The sequence below is a fragment of the Dermacentor variabilis genome, chromosome 4, assembly GCF_050947875.1.
Source record: "Dermacentor variabilis isolate Ectoservices chromosome 4, ASM5094787v1, whole genome shotgun sequence".
Taxonomy (NCBI): Eukaryota; Metazoa; Arthropoda; class Arachnida; order Ixodida; family Ixodidae; genus Dermacentor; species Dermacentor variabilis.
Window position 1 is genome coordinate 142,549,755 of NC_134571.1, and position 24,102 is coordinate 142,573,856.

The 24,102-nt window shown below is 44.6% G+C and overlaps 1 protein-coding gene across 2 annotated transcripts in view; it reads right to left on the reverse strand.

Annotated features, from left to right (window-relative positions):
• LOC142579865 (KICSTOR complex protein ITFG2-like) overlaps positions 1-24,102 on the reverse strand; it is a 196,717-nt gene that overhangs the window by 142,047 nt on the left and 30,568 nt on the right. For both annotated transcript variants that reach the window (XM_075690494.1, XM_075690495.1), the window contains exons 8-14: positions 20,486-20,619; positions 18,276-18,454; positions 17,134-17,225; positions 9,400-9,517; positions 7,881-8,042; positions 7,281-7,346; positions 4,612-4,710 (exon numbers count right to left, since the gene is read on the reverse strand). In XM_075690494.1, the coding sequence (XP_075546609.1) occupies positions 4,658-4,710; positions 7,281-7,346; positions 7,881-8,042; positions 9,400-9,517; positions 17,134-17,225; positions 18,276-18,454; positions 20,486-20,619 (804 nt within the window). In that variant the 3' untranslated portion in view covers positions 4,612-4,657. The remainder of the gene's footprint in view (positions 1-4,611; positions 4,711-7,280; positions 7,347-7,880; positions 8,043-9,399; positions 9,518-17,133; positions 17,226-18,275; positions 18,455-20,485; positions 20,620-24,102) is intronic.

The window sequence follows — 24,102 nt, forward strand, 5'->3', positions numbered from 1 at the left end:
TTCAAGTTTAACTTTAAAATTTGTTTTTCTCAAAATGTAATTTTTTGCAACTTTTTGACTGCCCATCGTGTTTTAGGCACTTCTGGTGCTCGGATCTGGATGAAATTTCGCCCACATTTTTTTTTCAAGGTGTGCGGAGTGCCGTTATTTGATTTAAACTTCAATGTTGTTTATATATAGTATGCCAATTTCGTGTAAACACTCACTGGTATCTGGGTAATATATACTTCCTGGATTCCAATTTTTCTTGTGTATTCAGTTCTTTTATATGCACTTCCTAATTAGTTTTCCACATTCTACAATCGAAGTGGAGAAAAATGAACCATCAGTGGTGCGTAACTATAGAAATTTAATTATGGAAAAAGGGTGGGCGAAAATACCTATATTTTACATTTTGCCATGGTACAGAACAAGAACTATACAACTTGCAATAAAACTAATTACATATATGAAATCAGCATTAAAAACTATAAACATGCCAAGTTTCATTGCTCTAGGATGTAAAAAGTGTCTTTGAGTAGCATTTCCCCTTAATCACCACGTCCCCCCTTAAAGTACTTGTTAGCGAAGCACATGCCAACAAAACATTGACTGTTCCTACTTTAAACACTTTGCTCTCAATGGCATAGTATTAAGGCCTCTGTAGGGCCTGATTTGCAGTCAGGCCGGGCCGAGCCGGGTCATGTAGTAGGTGAAACTTTTTTTTGAGCTCAGGCTTGCATGGGTCTCGCTTTGAGTCACCGGGTCGGGCTCAGGCAGGTGAACATTTACAATCGCTGGGCCCGGGCCAAGAATCACAGCCTGTGCATTGCTCTAGTGTGGACACACAGGATAAATACAATGGCTTCTTTGGACACACACGCCGTCGTTGCTATCATCCCGAGCCGGTGCTTGCCTACTTTGCTTTTGCAGACGAGCAGCAGACAACAGGGCGGAGCTAGCCCAGCTCTGCCCTGTATTTTGGCAACCGAACAAGCAGGCAAGGTTGTGGGAAAAAACAAAGAAACATGCCACAACCTGTGCTAAATGCCAGACAGAAGAAATGTGATACCCCTCACATGTGGCAAGTCTTACGTGGGACAGACTGGCCACTGCCTTGACTCTTTCATTACCATGCCTATTCAATTCGATCACCAGGGATTGATGCTTTAAATTGCCAATTTCGACATGTTGGAGCCGTTTCCTATCTACTTAAGGCCACCCAGTGCAGCACAGGCACTGGGCACTTTCAGAATCAGTTTACATTTTTTCGATCTGGGGATGTTGTGCTTTTTGACGGACCTTTTTGCGAACTAATGTACGCATGTTGCAACGAAAAAGTGCGTGGCTGTCACCCTCTGCCGCACTCGAGAAATAAGCATGCTGTGCACAATTGCGCTGCACTAGCATCAAAACTTTGTAATGAAATGGCTCCCAGCAAGTCAAGAATAAAATTATATAGCCGGGTTTGCCGTCCAACAGTGCTGAGCAGTGATAATTACCCAAAAATGACGCCAGCTATTCACTAGTGAGCTTTTTGGAGACCTAGTCGTTTTATTCCACCAAAGTATTTCTGAAGGTCCGCCACATGTCCAACATGTGGCCTTGGCATTTTGGGCCAGTTTCCTAGAGTTTCGGTTTCGCTTCTCTCATAAAATCCTGGCAAGGGGCGCTGCCAGTGTCACTACGCAGTTATCGAAAGTCACCCCCATGGCGCCATCCTGTGCGGCTGCATCGCGAGAAAAGGGTCCGACTCAAAACTATGCTGCACCTGCACTTGAATTTAGTGATGAGGACTCGAACTACGATTACGAAGATGACTGCAAAGCAGATTCAAGCTCTGACAGCGACAATGTCCAAAGTCAGCCTGGGACATCCGCAGCTGTTCACCGACGAGTTTCTTTTACGGCCTTGAGCAGTCTCCTTCCTTGTGCATGCTTATCTGCCAATCTTTTTGGACAACCTGAGAGCTCTACTGATTATCTTCTGGGTGCATACTTTGCTTGGTCATGATTTGCTACCATCGGCAGCAAAGAAACTTCCGTTTGCGCCAATAAGGCCACCCGCAGCGCATCTCGGCCCAGCACTACGAAGCAGCGCAAGACAGTTTACAACAGCGTAGGATTTCTTTCTGCTATTCTTCACTGCAGTGGTGATAAAGACAATCTGCAAAAATGCAAACAGATATGTTTAGATGCATAATTCTTGGATGCATAATAAGTCACCCAGCTACGCCGAAAGCGATCGGTTCTGGAATGGATCGGTCCTGGCATGACTCCAGACGCACTGGTAAAGTACGCTCCTTGGACTTTTCATCGGACCATCCTCAAAAAATGATGAAAAGGAGAAACTGCAAAATGTGTTACAGGGACTGCAAAATTGAACAAAAACCAGCTGTTTGTGGCAAAAATACGGAGTGCCCTTATGCTTCACAAAATCCAGGAACTGCTTCACCACATGGCACAAGTGATGACGTAGTTTCTGATCTTAGTTTCTTTTTTGTATCCGAAAAACAATGGTGTACTGAACATGCTTTTTTTTTTTTTTTTTCAGACAGTGTTCCTGGGTTAGTTATTTTTGAAATGTATATTCTGAATTTCTTTTGATACTGTTTTCTCGATATCATGTTTGATTATTGTTTTTATCGACTGGCAGCAAAAATGGCACTTTCTAAAATTTTTATGCTACCTAATAAATTGTTTTGTTTTGCAACATATCTTTTTGGAAAGAGCATTTCATTAAGTACAATATAGTATGCTGCAATGTGCACTGGAATATTATTTGTAATGGTAAATGATCATTTTCCGAGGCCTACAAAAATACTACCATTTTCTTGTGGCACCAAAAGAGTAGAGGTGAAAGGAATCTCAAACAACGAAGGGTGGCAAGGACGACGACTAGCTTTGGGAGAGTGGCAATGAGGTGAGCTCATCAAACAATGCAGGAAGCGGAAGCAACAAAGATTGGCTAAGAGTGTGCTCACAGTCAGCCATTGGGTGTCGCATTATTCTGAAAAGCTATGCGAGCGTAGTTTGAGGCTTCAGTGAGCAGTCACAAGCCTGTAAGGCCCACCCCATGCAAACACATCAGCAAAGAAGTGCAAGCCTTACACGATAACATACGGCAGCCAATGTGGCCAGGAATTGAATCTGTGGCCCCTTGCTCAACAGCACAACACCATAGATACATAGCTTCCATGGCACGTGTTAAAAGAAGCACACTCAAGAGCATTTTCGCTTGTATATTTAAGTTACAATAAACCTGCACGGTAGAATTTGTCAGACAGAAGATTGGAATCACAATGAAAACTCAAGCACCAGGCTTGAATTTACAAGGCTGTTCACTACAGTGCGACAACATTGGCTATGCCACCACCAGACCATCACAGTAGGAGAGCAAAAAATGAATGCCGAGTGTGGAAGGATAACACTATATTTTCATACAGGGGTTTTACCATAAAAGCTATGAAAGCATCGCCAGAGTGAAGGCAAGAGCTTAGTAGTAGGCATGTATGTGGGCACGGCAAAGAGTTTGTCACTCCGAAAACATGCGGGACAGCTCTCCAAATCACAATTTCACAGAATTCTTCACAATATTCCTTAAAACATGTGCTGTAACCATGATCATAACAGGGAATCTTCCCCAACACATCTGCTGTATGAGCCGCTTAATGGGCCCCTCACCAGGTTTTGAGAATTATGAACAGACAACTGGGCTGTGCAGACCGGGAAGTGACGACCCCGTCTGCAAACTATTTCACTGCTTCACGCTGTGAAAACAGCTGAGAAATTAAAATTCAACCAAAAGTCGGCACGTCCTTCTCGGAGGAGCCACACTCCCTGCCAGATGACATCAATGCCATCACCTCCATAGTCACATGCATGCCAGCTTCCTAGCACACTTATATGTCACCATCAATGCGAACAATTCAGGGATTCTTGTGAAATGCTGTGTGTGTTATACCACAACTGGATATGTGCTGCCACTGTGTAGCAAATGGCAAGTAAGATAGAAAGAAAAAATGAGGCAGAGACAGTGATGTCACCACTACACGGGCCCTCAGCTCGAATACAGGCAAATGCACGGGACAAACATAACTTATGCATGCGATCAAGGTGACAAATTAATTACTTAAATTATGAGGTTTTAGAAGCCAAAACTACGCTTTGATTACGAGGCCCGCCGTAGTGGGGGACTCCGGAATAATTTGGACCACCAGAGGTTCTTTAACGTGCACCTAAATCTAAGTACACGGGTGTTTTTGCATTTCACTCCCATCGAAATGCAGCCGCTGTGGCCGGGATTCAATCCCGCAGACTTGTGCTTAGCAGCCCAACACCATAGCCGTTAAGCAACCTTTGCGGGTCATCGATCAAAGTGATAGGGAGCCTGAGATGTGGCAAGGGCATCTCACCTCTTCATACCATTTCATTTGCTCCTATCTCAGCTACTACAAAACAATTCTTGAACTTCTTATGCTATTGCACTCCTTGAACAATGCTTTACAACTTGTGGCTTACAACCAAAATTCCTGGTGAGGGGCCTTTTAACAATGCTTCGCAATGGCATCATTCAAGTTCAAGGAAGTTGAGATGCTAGCGAAGGTCATGAACAAAAACTCCCAGAGCTCACAGCGCAATGATCGATGTAGTCTCAGGATGGCGACTGAACTTGTAGCTCATCCAGCATCTTCAGTTCCTCCATCTGGGTCATCGCTCTCCGCAGGATGTACTGAAAAAAAAGTGGACGAAAATTGAGAGAGATATTCACGTCACATTTTGGTGGAGTAAATATTTATGCACAAGCAAAACTGTATCACAGTTGGTTTTGAACAAAAGATGTGCCCCCATCCCTCAAGCTGAACATATTTTTATTTGTATAGCCATTGACAAGTGAGCCAGTGCCTAATATAAGCCTACAAATGTCAGAGGGAGGCAATAAGAACAATAACAATATTTCCATTATACTAGACATTAAAAATAATTGAACACACAATATTTTTTTTATTTGCATTTGCAGACAGCATGGGATGCTACCCTGCTTGCGTTCTAGCACAGGATACAGTTTTGGGACATTAACAGTAGGGGTTTGGCAAACACCAAACAGTATATTTCGAATCAAATAATAATACAGTGGAATCTAGATGAACGAAAATCGCTTAAACGAAACTGCCTCTTAAACGGCAGAACACCATCCTCGTGGTTTGTTGGTTTTGTAGTCACACAATTGTATTCAGCTTTGTCTCTCAGTAAATGAAACCCTTGGTAAATGGAACCAGTTTCCCTGGTCCCTTGAGGTCCTGTTTAGAGTCCACTATAGAATCAAGAAAAAAAAAGCCAAATATTGAATCGAATTTCAGAAATATTTTTAATGTAATGCTTACAAATTTCAGACAAGAAAATACAGTGCTGCACTGCGTCAATGATTCTGAAATCGGGAGGTTCACTTCAAATTTGCACGAGCCAATCTGTATGCAATGGATATGCCTTTCTCTTCCTGTGTGCCGCTTCGTGCTCCGACACCTCACGGTCTCTCCATTCTCGACCCATCCCCTCCAGCTGCTGCCTCGATAGATGACTGCCTACACTACACAGACGCTGTTAGATTCAAAGGCGGCTTTCAGCTTGCAGAACATCAGAGTCTATTCCTATTTACAAGTAACCATAGCAAGAACTAATTAAACGCTTTCAGTGTGGACCAAATTTCACAGCATACAGCCAACAACCAATATTTCGTACATGCCCAATCACTCAAATGCCTTTGTGGCACCGCCATGTACCCCTAGAGCCAATCTAGTATAAAGACATCTGAGACTTCATACGCTGAAACTTTTTTTGCCGTGACTGCAGGTCCGAAACGGCATTAATTGAAGAGACCACCACTGTCATTATGATTATCTCCCAACCCCGAATCAGTGCCCTTTCAAGCTGATCCACTGGAAACTGTATCCACCCCCACAGCAATACCAGGCCTAGCTGCTTCGACATTCTCTACAAAGCTTCCTACTGTTTGATGCCGTGTTTGTCATTGAAGGGATTCGCCACTCTCAGCAATGGCACCGACTCCATCTTTGCCATCCTCGCCGATGGCTTCGAAGCAGGGGAAAGCACGACAAGGGTCAAGCGTTGCATAATGCCAGTTCCCGAAAGTTAGATTCGCCGCATTACAGCGATGTTACACAGTCAAGCATAAGAAATGTATTGCGGTGAAGCATACAGAGTGGAAACGGGCCGCCATCACGGGACACAGTATGCATTCCTTAATTATACTCGCGTGCAGCTGTCATCTCTTACCACAGTACAAGCACCACTATGCCTAATAAATGTACTAACAGGCCTTCAAAGCTATTTCAGACGTGCCTATGGCGATCTAAGCCCTCAGGGGCAGTCAAAGGCATGCAATCAACTTTTTTAGATGTTTTCGCGGTAATTAGCAAAAGTGAAAAATCATAATTTGACCACATGCAAGTTTTGTGGATTACTGCCAGCACGGTCTTTTCATGAAGTACATGGATGTGGCATGCGGTGGTTTTGTTAAATCTAAAGACAGCTACTCAGTGAAAATACTGAGTGTCATCCATGCTTTCTTGCAGAACGCGTGTCGAGTCAGGAAGCAGTTTGCATTCTTGAAGCAGAGTGGCAATCTGCTCTTGCCGATAACAAACGGCCACAGTTTGCACAATCAAGTCATCCAGGTGTGCAGTGATCAAAACTGAGACACTCATACTGCTCATTTTTTCCTACCATTGCATGTACTGTCCTTGAGATTTATCTTCGAGGGGTCTATGGTAGCACGATTAAAAGACGGGATTACCAACATTAACAACAAGCCCACATTGCAACCCTCTTGAGAGTCAGTATAGTTTTACAGAATCTGCCAGAATAGTGCCAATTCAAATTCATCGGCATTAAATAATTCTGATGGCACAAGAAGTGATTGCGTACCCAGTAGGAAAGCACAATCGCAGGGGCACGGCGTGGCACAATGTTTAATATGTTGAAAGTGGTGGTGAAACCAGAGTTTGATACAAGCATAGCACAGCGCTATACTGCTGCATGAGATTTCCCAGGGGATGTTACAACTGTTCGATATAGACAATAGTTCGATGTATATGGGTTTGACTGTACAGCTTAGCTGGTTAATCAGTTGTCTGAATGGCATACATTTGTAAATAACTATTTTTTCACTGTGTCTCCGCACTTCCAGAATATCAATTCTAGGACTTACTGAATCAACATAGGGTGCTTCGCTGTAGATTATCTATACTGAGCTCAATCCTAACAAGAGCGATGAAGCCATACCTTGGTCCCCCAGCAGTGGGCGCGATCCATACATACACCACTGGAGAAACTTGCGCGGGTCCACACCTGCGGAAACGTTTAGGTAAAAGTTTAAGAAATTGTTTTTTATGAGCAAAGTGGCAATGCATCTTGGCAGATCTACCAATTGAATTATTGTAACCTATGTCTCCCAAATTTTTTGTGTCGTGCACTTGCAAACGAAAGTTTGGGAGATGAATGATACCACCAAAAATTTTCTTGCTTCACAGTCTTGGCATGCTTGGTAAAATCAAGTGGTACAGTCTGCACACATGTGTTCAACCAATGCAAAGCGTTAAAGCAACTCCACGTTGCAGGGCTGCAAAGCTATGCTTGAAGAAACAACTTTTTTGCTTATGCCATGGTCTCCAACCTATAGCTTGTGAGTGTACCTCTCACTGAAGATCAATTTAAACTTCCATGCGAACATACTTGGTCGTTATGCACAAAATGAAGCTGGTTTCATTTTTAAAGGCCAAAGTTGCAGCTGACACAGGCTACAGTCAAGGACTCAGGCAACCCTTCGAGACCCAAAAGGTCAGAGATCATAAGCATGCAGATGGGGCAGTCGCTTACACATACCTGGCACAAGGGTGTTAATCTTGGCCACGAGCTGAGTGTCATCAAGCAGCGACTGCGTGGCCATGTTTGTGAAGGTGATGTTGTAGTACACTACGATGCGATTATTAAACGTTGCATAGACTAGGGAGGGCAGCGCCTCACCAGGACTCAGAGTCAGATTACCTGTAAGTAGCAAAAGGCAAACATATTTGCAGCAACATAATAATGATGCACAGAGTTTCATATGAAATTTTTGAATATGCAAATTGGTGTTTGGGGGAAACGTTGCTTGGGCAGCATTTTGAAGAGGTTAACACAGAAACAGCAGCTCACATCACCATATCGCTTTCACAAATAATCAGGCCTGGTCGGTCACCTTGCACCACAAGGCATATGTGGATGTAAAAAAAAAAAATTATGGGGTTTTACGTGCCAAACCACTTTCTGATTATGAGGCACGCCGTAGTGGAGGGCTCCGGAAATTTCGACCACCTGGGGTTCTTTAACGTGCACCTAACTCTAAGTACACGGGTGTCTTCGCATTTCGCCCCCATCGAAATGCAGCCGCCATGGCCGGGATTCCTTCCCGCGACCTCGTGCTCAGCAGCCCAACACCATAGCCACTGAGCAACCACGGCGGGTTGTGGATGCAAAAGGATGTTTGTGAATGGAGCACTGCGTGCATGTAAAGTGCTTGGGTGAGGCCATCTACAAGAATGAACAAAGAGATCTATTCTGCCACCTTTCACATTAGTCACATTACCTTCCACCAGTGCAAACAACGTAAGCCTTTGCCTTTTTGTGGCTTAGTCAGCAAACCTCTGTGCAGCCACAGATGAAAGTCCAAGCAAGAGCTCAACTTACCAGTATCGCAACTGAATAGCACAGTTTGTAAGTGTACAGCTTTCGAGGCCAGTTATTGATCAAGAATTAAAGAAATCTAAATGCAGCCATGGCACTTTCCACTGGTAGTGACAACAGTGCTGCTCCTACATGAAACTAGTTAAAAGAGGCAACAACACGAGCCTGTGAGCACATGCCCTGTGTATGTCCGCATGGAAGCAAGTACAGAGATCATGATTGTTGGGGCTGAACTGCACAACAGCCATGTATGGATCAAAAGAGCCAGACAATACTTATAAGATGAAGAGCAATGATGAATTATAAAATGAGGTACAACAAATCAGTGCACCAGGGCACAAACTGCTGAAAGCAGACTTACAGTGAACTTCATATGCTCAAGGAAATGCCTTACAGCTCCTGCAGTGCAACAGTTTGTGGGATTCATCTTCGAAAGCTCGTCACAGTGGCATCCTCTGCCAACAACACTGTACTGCTGCCTATTCTCCCCCTTTTTTTTTTTTTTTTTTGTAGCACTGGATTTTCTACGTTTTTCAACAGGAAAGAAATCGGGATGAATTATCGGCAGTTGCTCATATATATAATGATGGTGAGTATTCACCAAGATCCATCTCACACTCCTGAGACGCCCAACAAGCAATGCCGGCAAATGCAGCGCTACACCAGGAGAGGCGCTCACCAGCTGTGAAGGTGCACACTGCCTCATCGAACTGGAACCGCACCGCCTGCCGTTCTTCATTGACAATGTATGTCTGGCCGTCCCAAGCACAGGCTATCACCTCTTCACGACCATCCCCCTGGAGAGATGCAACAGAACACAGTCACTGACTTCAGCATTAGAAGCTCCCTCATGCCAGAGACAGATTCGAGGCACGCTGATGACATCTCTGAGTGAAATCTTAAGGGAGCAGGAGAGGATCAGAAATAACTTTTTTTGTTTCTTGACAGAAAGGGATGAAATTTGGCACACACACACTACACATTGCAATAAAGAGACAAATCTAAAATTTCATTAGTATATCTTAATTAGTCATTGTTTTATAAAAATTTATACGTTCCTTGCTTGTGGAAAGGCTGGCACAGTAACGAAACAGAAACATGATAGGGAGCGGGGAATACTTTGCATGTTTGCCCAAATGTCTAATCTACACGAAGACAGTGTTAGATTTTTTTTTAGTGCGCTAATAATTTTTTGCTCAACATAACATGCACATGCCTTTGCTTCACTGCATGGAGCCATGTAGCTGTTATGAAATAATTAAATAGCGTCGAACCTCGATATAACGAAGTTCAATTTGCAGCCAAAAATTTCGTTAAATCACAAGTTTCGTTAAGTCGAGGTTCGAATGTTTCAGCAGTCCAAATAAAGATGCAGGTTCTTGGAACACTCCTAGCATATGGCACCTTGTAGATAGCAAAATTACAAAGATAACCAATAAAGCCTGGAACTAATAACACAACCAAGAGCGTGATGCCCGACAGCCAGTGGGTACGAACGCATTTTTCTCAATTACGCGTACGGTGAAGAGCAGGTGCCGCGCCTAGTGCTCATAGCTGCCACTAGATGTGGCCATCAGTGCCATCATCATCATGATTTGTCATCACTAAAAAAAAAGTTTCCTTTCACGAAGACATGGCAACCCGTGGCGCAAAGAAAAAAAAAATTATGCACATACCAGCGCTATCAACTTGAATATTCTTTCGAAGAAAATTGGAAGTAGTATTAACTTGGTGGATCCATGAGGCCACCATTTACCATTAAGCAGCAGACACACGGTACGATCCGGTGTCCGATCCGACGTGCGGCATACGACAATTCGGGGCACACTGTGCATACATCCGAAAGATTGAGCGGCGCGTAAGCTCCGCCCAGATCCAGCCCCCCAGCTTGACTTCATAGCCACGTCGAGAAACGCAATATAAACAACTCTGCACAACACTGCTTCACTTTATGCGAACATTGTCAATAAAATTATGCCCCTGCGAGTGACAGAACACTTCACGACGGCACGTTTTCCACTGACGACTCCGCTAACAGCCGACGATAGGGCCGGTAGGCCTAGCTAGGCAGACACCGCGGCCGACGGCGCTTATGATCCAACCCGAGCTCATCGAAGGGCACTTATGTTTGCCAAAACAATTAACACTGTACACTTAGGTCGCCCGTAATTAAATACAATTGGTTTACTCGACGCAGTCGCTGCGAAGGGCAAACGTGCAAGCGAAGCGAGCAGCCTCGCTCAGACGGTCGGTGTGTGCTGTCTGCCCGCGAAATGCCCTCGCGTCTCAGCTCCCAATCTCGCCAGTAGCTTAGTGCCAGTGTACTAGGCGCTGCTTTGCATAACAGGCACACATTCAAGATAATTTTACTGAACTGGTAATTATTTCGTGTCGGAAACAAACTGCAGCAGGCAAGGGAAAAAAAGAAAGAACACTGCGAGAAACCGGCCAGCCAGCGCCGCCTCCGTGGAGGGAACGTGAGGGAACATCACATGCTAGCCGCGCTATCATTGCCTGCGGCCAGACGATGGTGCGGTTGTCGGACGCGTCGGACGATGAAAATCTGCCCGGTTTGTCGCACGCCGGACGTCCAATCCGGCGCTTCGGCACGGCAAAACACCTCGATTCCAGCTGCCGTTCCGGCGCGTTGGTCGTCGGATCGGACAGCGAATCGGACCGTGTGTCTCCCGCTTTACTTCCGGTTGCCACTTTCCCGTTCTAACAGGCCAGTGACGTCATAGCGTGACACGTTCCGGAACTTCTGAGGCACTCCGGTTAGCAATATTAAAACTGCTTCCGCTGCGGGTTTCATACGTACACGACAGTGGCACGTTCTGCTCCACGTATTGAAGCGCGCCGGGAAAATTTTAGCATTCAAGGGCGCATGCAAATCGCTGTATGCCCGGCTAAAGTTTTCGTCTGCCTGTCAACGAGGCTCCTGGTATGTGCGTGCGATGCACGAGGACTTCGTTAAATCGGAAGTACAGTATAAGGTGACCTCGTTAAATCGCGAAAAAACAACAACATGGTTTTCAATGGGGCAGAGATTGGGAAAAATAGAAAGTGCGTTATTTCGAGAATTTCGTTAAATTGAAATTCGTTATATCGAGGTTCGACTGTGGAAAGATAAAGAAACATTTCAAGACTGTCTTTAAGTACTGCACAGCTTGTGGATGGCAGCAAAACAAACTGGACCAAAATAGGTCCAGTCATTGTTGTGCTACGCTTTCCACGAGCGAGGTGATTGACAAAAAAAAATGCAATTGAGAAAACTGGCTGCAAAGTTTTAAAAGCACTGCAAATTTATTTAAAAGCGCCAGGGCTGTAATATTTTGAATCATTGCTGTCAGGCATCTTCTTACACCTTTGCCTCTTTGTTTGGTGGGCTTTGTATGCCTTCAGGCGTTCTTTATCCTTTTCTTGAGCCCTCTGCACCGACGAATAACGTTCCCGGAATGCTGGAAGAAAACGATAATCACGAGCCCGGGCACCGCCGAACATGCAACGACGCCAGACTCGCAACACAAAAATTGATAACCATTCCACTCTGTGAAGATGGAATGGCAGCGAAAGCACTTTGTTTTTCTTTTGAGAGCTTTGACTGTCGTCAGCTTTCGCTGCCATTCCATCGAGTAGTGCATGACCACCATTTTCACTGCCAGACCGAGCCTAGTATTGCAGTGTACACCCACAGGATGCTGTTGGCATCTTGGGCACAGAGTTTTAGCAATCAAGGAGTTCATCGCGGAAACCTGCACAATAATGAACTCACAGTCACATGGGGCTGAAATTTGTTCTTGACCTTGCTGTTCCATCAAACTGAACTTCTGCTCAGTTGCGGACACTGCACGAAGGGAGTCGCGAACGCTGCATGCCTGCGCTTCTGCAGTCACCACTGACACAAAACGCAGATCGAGGCGCCTCTGAATTGTGCGACGTTCGGGCGACGATTCGTCCGGTGAGCCTTGAGTCGCCATATTGTACGTAGCTCGTCAACGGTTGGGCTCACTCGTAGGCTGCGTGTCCCTGTCGCACGATGCGTCGGAAACGGTACACCATCTCTGCCGGCAATGGTGAGCTTCGAACCGCATCGCTTCCAACAATGCGATCTCGGTTACTGACTCGCGCAGCCGTACGTACAGGTGCGAGAGCCCCTGTTGCACATCTTCCGGTAGCTTTGTTGTCAGGGTCGATGTCACAGGGCGATTGTCGGCTTCGCTGCTGGAATCGCACGGTGCAAGATAATGCGACACGTTATCTGCGTGTCCAGTCGGGTGCTCCGCTTCTCCCGCTGGCCGCCGTCTTTTTCTCGCCGCAGGAGGCTTGCGCTTCCGTCTTCCAAAGGCATGCTTCGTTTAAAATTTCTTTTCGAACGAGCGACGATCCATCACTGACTTGGGAGCTTTCAAAAACGCGAATTCTGCGAGTGTCAAACGAAGAAAGACACCGGCGTGGTTTTTGAAGCAGACAACTGCGGTCCGCTGTGGTTACCAGCTTGCCCGCTGCTGCAGTAGCAACCAATGGCCTTTCAGCACAGCAACCAATCGAAGGCCCGCTTTCATCGCAGGGCTCGTGTGTCCGCCTCTAACAGACCCGCGCTTCTTTTGTGTTTGTGTGTTTGTTCAATGGTTTGTTACAAGATGGCAACGACCGAAGAATTCAGAAACGGTATGGCGAAACTTCGAGCTTTCGAACGATACCAAGATGGGGGCGTTCAGTGGTGGGAAAGACGAGTTAGGGCTCCGCGAACTGTGGTGATTTTACGTGATTTAAAGCTGCTTTCTTGCCCTACGCACTGATAAATTAATTTTTGGGGGGCACTTTTAGTGCGTTTTCAGCCAAACCATTCTGATACAATGTAGATTAGGCATTGCAGATACCGAAACACGTCATTGCCAAAATCAATCTTTTTTGCGATTTTCGCTATCTGATCCCCGTGATGAGAATTAAAAGTGCTTCAATGCTACACAGTTCCCATCGACGGTAATTTGGATGTTTGGCTTAATGCTCATTTAATGACACTGTGTGCATACACCGAGGCTTTACTACATGAATGCGCTTTTAATAACATGTTAAGCAATGCAAGAAAGCGCCTTGCAACAAAATAATAGTTGCAAACCGCAAAAAAAACTAAACACAAAGTACTTCATGGCATACAGTCGAACCCACTTATAACGATACCAATTTTAACGATATATCAGTTATAACAATAGAGCGTTTTAGATTAGGGGACGCAAGCAGCTTGCGTATGCAAGAGCTAGGGGCGACGGTACTGCGCATGCGTAGACTCAGACGTAGCGGTCTGCGCATGCGCAGTACCGTCGCCCTTGGTTCTTGCGTACGCAAGTCACTTGCGTCCCCTAACCTAAAACTCTTGAATGAGAAGCTGCTGCACAATCAACTTTTGTATATCTTCCATGGTGATATAACCCGCTTACTGCAATGCCTCGATGCCGCATTATCAGTTATAACGATGAAGTCTGGCTGCCGGGTGTCCGAGCCGAAAGGTGGTGAAATGCAAAATCCTTGAAAAGAAAAAAAAACGAGAAATTCGAGCCGTTGCACGATGGGCCACTGCTTCAACAGCTGCCACACGCTCATTTTCCAGCCATCTCCGCACACCTCTCTACCGTCGCCCTTCCACCCCTCCAAACACAAATGGGCTGCACCCATAGCTCTATGCCGCATCACCCTCCGAAACACGAATGGACCGTGCCAATTGTACTGCTCGTATGTTGCTCGTTGGCTCCTCATTCAGTGCAGTTCTGCAAACAGCTTAATCGCTCCTAGCCATATGGTTTCTCAGCCTCTTATACCTCGCTGCCGAAACAGAAGATGGCTGATGCGTCCGCTGATCATCAGCAATGCACGATGTTGCCGGTGAAAAGAAAGCCTAAATGCTTCTAACCGATGAGGCGATCGTCGGGAATGTGCTTGCATCTGGTAGTGACGGCAACGATGGCATCGATGACACAGTAGGGCAGGCTACCTCAACGTTGTCCTCACTGGAGGCCCGGCAGATTATTCAGTCCCTCCAGGGCTTTGTTTTCGTGAGGAACCTTTTGCTGTACTACGTGAAACACCTGGATGCCTTGGAGAGGGATATCGGCAAGCTTCGCGTAAAGCATGCAAGGCTGACGGACATATGGTTTTGTCATGCAAGCCAATGAGAAGTACATGGCGAGATGCTTGTGGCGATCTCGCCTCAGCATTTCTCAGCGTTTCTTCGGGAGTTCTCAAGCTGACAGGCTGCCGCGGCAGCCTTCTCGCAATATTTAAACGGCCCCTTTTGGGGCCACCAAAGCAATGCCTCGGCGATGCTCGCACATCGCTTGCCACCTGTGACCCCTCTTTGGAGTTGTTATAGCAGTGCCATTCTTTAACGCCGACAGCCGCAGCTTGCTACACGCGATCGGAGCGCCCAGGAAGCAGTTAAATGAGTGAACACAATCGGCAGCTGGATGGATAAAGGTGGTGGGAAGGGGCACTAGCCTCCCCACCATTGTAGTTTTCTCACATCAGCTCTGCCACCCCCTATTTTGATTTATTTATGCAACCCGGTTATAACAAGTATCGGTTATAACAATGGAAATTTTGTGGCACGTGAATAGTGTTATGAGTGGGTTCGACTGTATTTGAGAATTAAATTGGCCACAAGTTAGGTCTAGAGGGCTGTAATCTAGCTGTCGTTTTTCATAGAACTCTTAATGCATGTTTTCATTGAATAGAAAACAAATTACTGGATCTTATGCCAATGTTTCTTTCATCGCTATTAGTGGAGTTTCATAATGCAAAAGAAACAAATTCCATCAAGAATGAAAACCATGGCCAAACCTCCTGCACAAGCACATAGGTTTCTTTATGGCATGCACGAGAACAGCTCGATGAGAAGGAAGTTTAGGGCTTGCATGCTAGTTCACCATACCACCCTTTCTGAGCTGAACAGGCACCGACGATCACGCCTGGAATCCCATGCGTGAGCTTAGCTGCAGCTGATTATCAGGGGAAACTGCCAGTGAAGGAACTATGGTGAAACTGCCAGTGTAGTAAAGAAAAATGTGTTGGTTTTTCAAAACAAATAGCTCTTTTGGCTCTTTTGCCTGTTTTTGTAGTGGGTGGCTGGACTTTCTCAATGCAAAGAGCACACAACCTCATGCAACCGAGTTGCAGAGCCCATTCATTGCCAAACTAGCACTCGGATACACATGATTAAGCACGAAAGCTTTTCGGCATCTGAAGAAGAGTTGTGAAAATATTTGTAAACTATCGAATAGCGAATCAAATATTGCCCTATATGATCCTCTCCTAATTGAACTGTCAACTACGCTCAATCAAACATAAGATCTCAGCAAAAGTACCATAAATTTCAACCCCGTGGCTACATAGTAAGCATAAAAGAGCCACCAGAGTTTACTGATTGAACTGCAATAATTAAAGCTCCCCAAAGAGTTCTCTGGTTATGTGAACAACTTAGACCAGCTTACTTAGACCACTTCTCACAATGCGTGGGCTCTGCATGATCTTAAAGCAAATTGTCAGAAGAGTATTGATATGGCTTCGTGGGCCAAATGAGTGAAGAAAGAAGTGCACTGTGTACAGCCATTTTCATGCCATTGCCATCATGTTGCGATCATTTTGTTGTCATCTTGCCACTGTCAACCCGCTGCCGTTATTCTACTGTTGTGGTGCCATCTTGGTCTTGCTACTATCGCTGAAACGCCATCATCTCCATTGTCATCATCCCATCCTTGTCACACTGCTGCCATCACATTGTCATGCCGTCTATCAAAACATGTTGACAATAATTTGTGCCAGCATAATCAAACACCATTATGAAAGGCAGTAGTATACTTCGGAAGTAATGCTAGTGTGCCCATTTTAATTCTGGGGTCCACTTAAGCTATTTGCTTATTGACAATATTCTTTTATGGTTTCTGCAACAATACTTTTAGGCATATTTTATTACTGTTTTGTATTTTTCAACTTCTAAAGCAAAAAATTATTGGTATCCGCTTTTTCAAAGCCTGTATATAATCTCACCCAAATCAATTCGTAAGTTTGACTATTTGAATGTTTCTATTTGAAAGGAAATGACAAAAAAAAAACGCAATTGTAGTGATTGAAGGAAGATTAAATTATAGGTGCAGCACAAAGAGAAGGGACAGCGCAGCGACTTGAATCAAATAGCAAATGCAAATTGAACATATTCGAGCTCCCAATTAGGCAGAAGGGGACACGCACTAGACTTGCAATGCATAGAACAGGTTGTTAGCGGTCTGTCGACACATCACTGAGTAGACTGACCAATATAACAGCACAGGAGAGAACAATCAAAGAATTCTGGGTCAGACTTTCGTTCAGCATTGAGCTTCAATTTGATCTGATCATAATGATGACAGCAATGTGGCCTCACCACTACATCCATCTTGGTAAGGGCAAACAGCTGGTGGTCCACCTGCAGGGACCACAGGATGTTGTCTCCGTCGTCAACCAGCATCAGTGTGCCTGCAATGGCCAGCACACGAGTCACTTGAAAGCCATAAGGCTGACGGCAAAAATTTTATGAGGATAGACAAACAAGATCATTGAAGAAAGGATGCTTGCACTTTACAACAATGCAGTCGCGAAATGTTTCATGGAATTGCACTGTAGCAGTTCTTAGTACCATCAATGTTGGGGACTCAAATTTATTCCTCTTGGTCCTCCCAGTCTGTGATGTCATCCACAGGAACTAGCATATCAAAGACGAGCTTCTGGCTAGGCCTAATCAGCGTCGCTGTGAGGAGTCAGCAACCAAAGTTGCAATTTGGTGCCAAGTCAACTAAACACTTTTCAGCAGCCGTACAACACATGGAAAGTGAAGGAGCCACTCTGACAACCAAAGTGAGGGCACAGCATCAGCCTGAATGGCAGCAGCACTGTTTGCGGCTGCCATGTTTTCAATGTTTCACATGCACATTAGTTTAAAAAATTTAGCCAGCCACCACGCAGCACCGGAAAGTTCAATTGCCGTTGTACCTTAGTTCTATGGAGCAAACGGCGGTACCATAGGGAATAATCCAACAGGTCTGAAAAATCAGGCAAAGAAAAATCACTCCATGACCGTATTACCTGTTTGTTTATGCGAAGCAGCTGAGGCTTAGTGGTAAGATTGCATGTGTTGAAAATAGTACAATCTTTGGTTCAATGCGTGTTCCGATATGTCACTTAAATTTACATCACATTGTGCTATACCAGGTCCATTGCATTATGGCCAAAAGAATGCAATTAGACCATTTCCTTATTCATAACTGCCTATTTACAGTAAAGCACAAGAACGCTAAGTCAACATTGAATTGAACTAAATTCTGGGGTTTTAGATGGCAAAACCACGATTTGATTATGAGGCATGCCGTAGTGGGGGACTCTGGATTAATTACGACTACCAAGGGATCTTTAACATGCCCCCATGGCACAGGACACGGGCGTTTTCGCATTTTGCCCCCATCGAAATGCGGCTGCCGCGGCCAGTCTAAGTCTAGATGAACATCAGCACAGTCTTCAATCACAACTGACCGTCCAGGGTGGCCAGAGCCATGAGGGAGTTGACCGGCTCCTTAGCACGGGTAGTGCCCCGGATGCTGCCCGCAATGACCGATGAGACGTTGGGATTGCGCATGTGGGACAGGCCCAGCTTGTGGTGCTGCGGACCTACCGACATCAGCAGGGCGCCGTCTTCGGGTGCTGTCCCATTGCTGCTGACAGAGTGAAAACACGACGCATCACCACAGGACATTCATCTGTGCAAGTTAGACTTTTTTAGCAAGATCTTAATGTGTTGCCATCAGACGTAGCACAAAATCATCTAAGTCCAAACAAGACAAGGAGGATTACAGGAAAATGGTAACTTCCACGTGATCAACAGAGTGGACAAACGAGGGAAGGCTCAGGCTGGAGCCGATGTTTTGACAAGGGACCAGTGTTTGGAGGCACTCAAAAAATCACTGAAATCACTCCATACCATGAAAAATGCAATGCACGAGTTAGTTACGCTCCAATTTTACCAAACAAAGAAAAGTCCCTTAACACACGTTGGTTTAACATGCTGTTGTATCCCATTCTTGCTTCTTTGCCAATTCCAGTAAGTGGTGTCCAAATCTGTGTCCCAGTGAGTTTCCTCTGAGTAACAGAAACATACCTCAAAGGATATGCTCTTGCAAGTTGCATGTGCCAGAAGTGAATGCAGAGCTGGAAACATATCATAGCTGCTATGCTTTAGATATATACCACCTATAAAAACTTTTTCTCTATCTTTTTAAACATGATTATAAAGGTGCCATACATTTCTGTTCATTTATGTCCTGCTTATACATTTGTTGCTCTTTTACCTTAAAGCGTCCAAGTGCCAAGTACCCTTACTTAACAGCTCGAATACTAATAATAATAATGTTTGGGGTTTTACGTGCCAAAACCACTTTCTGATTATGAGGCACGCCGTAGTGGAGGACTCCGGAAATTTTGACCACCTGGGGTTCTTTGCCGTGGACCTAAATCTAAGCACACGGGTGTTTTCGCATTTCGCCCCCATCGAAATGCGGCCGCCGTGGCCAGGATTCGATCCCGCGACCTCGTGCTCAGCAGCCCAACACCATAGCCACTGAGCAACCACGGCGGGTAACAGCTCGAATACTGTTTAAACAAACGTAGAAGACCATATACTATGGTCAACATATGACCTTCATGAAAAAATGTAGTGATATGACATTTTTTTTAAATTACAGCATACCCTTGGGTAGGCAGACTGTGTATGTAGAAAATATATTTGTTCAAGAGAAAACAGTACACAGCAGCTATAACATTTTAATGCAGAGGGCACTATGCTACAGGTAAGAACAATACCACTGTCCAGCACACCAAGCTACGAAACACAAACAAACAGGCTACAGGCTGTGCCATCACGTTATTCTGTCCATCTAGTTTGCGTTTCTATAGAACTGCTCATCTTGTCATAAATCTATTCCAACTAGCCTGCCTATTATTTTGTAAATTTTGATATGCTGTTTGAAAGTAGCTTTCGAGAGAAAACAAATTTTGACTTTCAGATCTGCAGATCGGGAACAATCACTTCAACTTCGTAGGCAGTTCAATTGTGTATTTGAAACAGTCACAAAACGAACAGCATCACCTGCCCTTCCAATCAATATCTAGCTTAAAACAGACCTTAAATGGTTATGGTAATTTTGCACAAACAAATTTTGAAGGGCAAGTCACACAGCTTTTGTAGGCAGCACTTGCTCAGAGAATTCAGAGATAGTGCATGGCGCACCGCCCTGAATGCATGGACATCATGCTCAGAGTCAGTGCTGCATACGAAATCTATATGTTTGTGCAATGAACTTTTGTCGTTCCCATGCCACCTGAGAATAGATGAGCACTATCAACTGAAACACTCCATTTACACTTCATGTAAAACTAGAAACAACTTTCTCGTTATGCAACCTCATGCACGGTGTGAAGTCCACGTTTGTGCCAGACAATGGCTTCACCTTTTTCATTTTAAGTTTTTATTTATTGCCTCAGTCTCCTTTGTACCAGTGGTGAGATTTTGTTACATTGAAATAGTCTGAAAACACACGTCCTTGCTAAGGCTAAAGATAAATGGGGTTCTGTGGAAATCAAGTCACAAAAAAAGTTAAATTATTCATTACACAGAGGATTGCTACGTTGAGGCCTGTTACACCGAGGTTTAACTGTAGCTACAGCCAAGAGAACAGAAAGCAGCTTGCCTGGCAGTAGTGTCGGTGGGGCTGCTGCCAACCTTAGACATGCCAAAGTCAAGCTTGATGTAGGTGCCACCAGGCTGCGCCACCAGAATGGCCAAGCCCCCTTCCAGTGTGTTGTTGAGTGAGATGTTGCCCACCTGTGCGTGCATGGGCACCTTTTTCAGTGTTTATTTCACTTGGCACATGCTAATGGAATGCTTAGGTCGTCCCCGTGTATAGAGGCATCCAATTTGTAGTCTCGCATGAAGTCGTGGTATATAGAGACCTTGGCTCTGACATAAAGCATGCAGCTCAGTGAATGAACATGCCAACACAAAAAAAAAAAAGATCCTTCACTGAGGTATGCTAATCTGAGCAGCTTATACATTAAAGACAGTGAACCTCTATGCAGTGCGTCTACCAAATTGACATCTCCAAATTCCCCGAGTTTTCCAGGTTTTCCCCGAGTGCCTTTGCAAAATTCCCTGAGTGACACAGAACTTTCTTTTATGTCCAGATGGGCTGACACCCTGTCGCCCGATGCTGTCACTCTAAAATGAGCAGGTTAAAAGTTTTTTCTTGAAAAACGACTTAATCCAGTTTTAATAGTAAGGAGTAGTGTCTATTTTATTCAATCAAAAAGAAAACGGGAGAGAGTAGTCAGTAAAATGCACAATGAATAAAATATCTTCGAAATAAATGGTAAATCCCATAGCAAATTGAGTCAAACATTCACAATTACAAATAGAAAGAGGATGCATACAGAAGCAAATATTTTCGAATATGATCTATTTCTATCAAGTGATAGCAAGGTTATTGGTATGAGGCCCAAAGTTTGTCACAAGTAAGGTTCTCTCTCAGCAGCTGGAAAGTCAACCTCAACTGTCCCGACATACTCTCAGCCTGCACACAGTGTCTCAGTGTTGCGTTTCACTGATTTAAAGAGTTTATTTTGGTTTGGCTGAGGGGCACCTGCATCTCGGCGTCAGCCAACCCCTTGTTTTTTCAGCTCAAGCTCCTTCAAAGAAGCGGCAGCACACTTCCTTCCCTATTCATTCCCCAATGCGTAGGTCCCTTGTGTTCTTGTCCTTTCGCCGCGCGTTCACCCCACGGACCATTTGAAACATCCTCTTGATGAAGTGCAAAGTCAACGTCCGATTTTGCAGACTCCCTAGGGGCCGCAAGAGCAGCCAAAATTATGAATGCAAGTCTTTTAGTGCCCTTGGGGGCTCAAATTGCCACAGGCACGTCCAAAAAAGCTCTGAAGGCCTGCCAGTACCCTTACTAGCCATACTGGTGTTAGTACGGTGACAGGAGACGGCAGGTGTATGCGTGTATAATTAAGAAATACATACTGTGTTCCGTGACAATTGCCCAGTAAGATACAGCACACTGAATCGATTCTAAATGTTCACAGTTTGTCGTCAGCTATAGATCATTGCTTTAGGCCATTTCAGAACAAAGTTACATGTTGTCAAACTTAGTCATAAAAAATGCCCACCTTGATAATAGAAAAATATCAAGTTGGGCATTTGTTATGACTAAGTTTTACAACCTATAACATCGCTTCAAGATGGCCTAAAGCAACAATTTATAGCTTATGACACACTATGAACATTCAGGATGGATTCCAAGTACTGTACGTTGCGATACAAGTTGCTGTTAATTAGCTAATTAGGCCTTAAACAAAAAACATCCTCTTTGGCACGTCATAAATATTTTTCATAGAAGAAAGATAACTGCATTTCTGAAATCAGCTGGTAAAAATACATTTCCTGAGCAAATTTCATTAAAATTGTTTAAAAATAAAGTTTTTTGAAGTTCCTCATCCTCTCTTAAAGCATGGCCTTCGAGATTCATATCTGTTACTCAAGGGAGCTGTTTTCGGGGTGCCAATTCATTTCGTCACCACTCAGTGTCGCCAGACTGGTTTACGATGAAGCTACAACAGAAAGATCATCATCATCATCAGCCTGGTTACGCCCACTGTAGGGCAAAGGCCTCTCCCATACTTCTCCAACTACCCCGTTCATGTACTAATTGTGGCCATGTTGTCCCTGCAAACTTCTTCATGTCATCCGCCTACCTAACTTTCTGCCGCCCCCTGCTACGCTTCCTTTCCCTTGGAATCCAGTCTGTAACCCTTAATCACCATTGGTTATCTTCCCTCCTCATTACATGTCCTGCCCATGCCCATTTCTTTTTCTTGATTTCAACTAAGATGTCATTAACCCGCGTTTGTTCCCTCACCCAATCTGCTCTTTTCTTATCCCTTAACATTACACCCATCATTCGTCTTTCCATAGCTCGTTGCGTCGTCCTCAATTTAAGCAGAACGCTTTTCGTCAGCCTCCAGGTTTCTGCCCCATGCGCGAGTACTGGTAAGACACAGCTATTATACACTTTTCTTTTGAGGGACAGTGGCAACCTGCTGTTCATGGTTTCAGAATGCCTGCCAAACGCACCCCAGCCCATTCTTATTCTTCTGATTATTTCCGTCTCGTGATCCGGATCCGCCGTCACTACCTGCCCTAAGTAGATGTATTCCCTTACAACTTCCAGTGCCTCGCTACCTATCATAAACTGCTGTTCTCTTCCGAGACTGTTAAACATTACTTTAGTTTCCTGCAGATTAATTTTCAGACCCACCCTTCTGCTTTGCCTCTCCAGGTCAGTGGGCATGCATTGCAATTAGTCTCCTGAGTTACTAAACAAGGCAATATCATCAGCGAATCTCAAGTTGCTAAGGTATTCATCAACTTTTAACCCCAATTCTTCCCACTCCAAGTCTCTGAATACCTCCTGTAAACACGCTGTGAATAGCATTGGAGAGATCGTATCTCCCTGTCTGACACCTTTCTTTATTGGGATTTTGTTGCTTTCTTTATGGAGGACTACGGTGGCTGTGGAGCCGCTATAGATAGCTTTCAGTATTTTTACATATGGCTCATCTACACCCCGATTCCGTAATGCATCCATGACTGCTGAGGTTTCAACTGAATCAAATGCTTTTTTGTAATCAATGAAAGCTATATACTATAAGGGTTGGTTATATTCCGCACATTTCTCTATCACCTGATAGTGTGAATATGGTCTATTGTTGAGTAGCCTTTATGGAATCCTGCCTGGTCCTTTGGTTGACAGAAGTCTAAGGTGTTCCTCATTCTATTTATGATTACCTTAGTAAATACTACTTTGTAGGCAACGGACAGTAAGCTGATCGGTCTATAATTTTTCAAGTCTTTGGCGTCTCCTTTCTTACGGATTAGGATTATGTTAGTGTTCTTCCAAGATTCCGGCACGCTCGAGGTTATGAGGCATTGCGTATACAGGGTGGCCTGTTTCTCTAGAACAATCTGACCACCATCCTTAAACAAATCTGCTGTTAGCTGATCCTCCCCAGCTGCCTTCCCCCTTTGCATAGCTCCCAAGGCGTTCTTTACTTCTTTGGGCGTTATTTGTGGGATTTCAAATTCCTCTAGACTATTCTCTCTCACATTATCGTCGTGGGTGCTACTGGTACTGTATAAATCTCTATAGAACTCCTCAGCCACTTGAACTATCTCGTCCATATTAGTAACGATATTGCCGACTTTGTCTCTTAAGCATACATCTGATTCTTGCCTATTCCTAATTTCTTC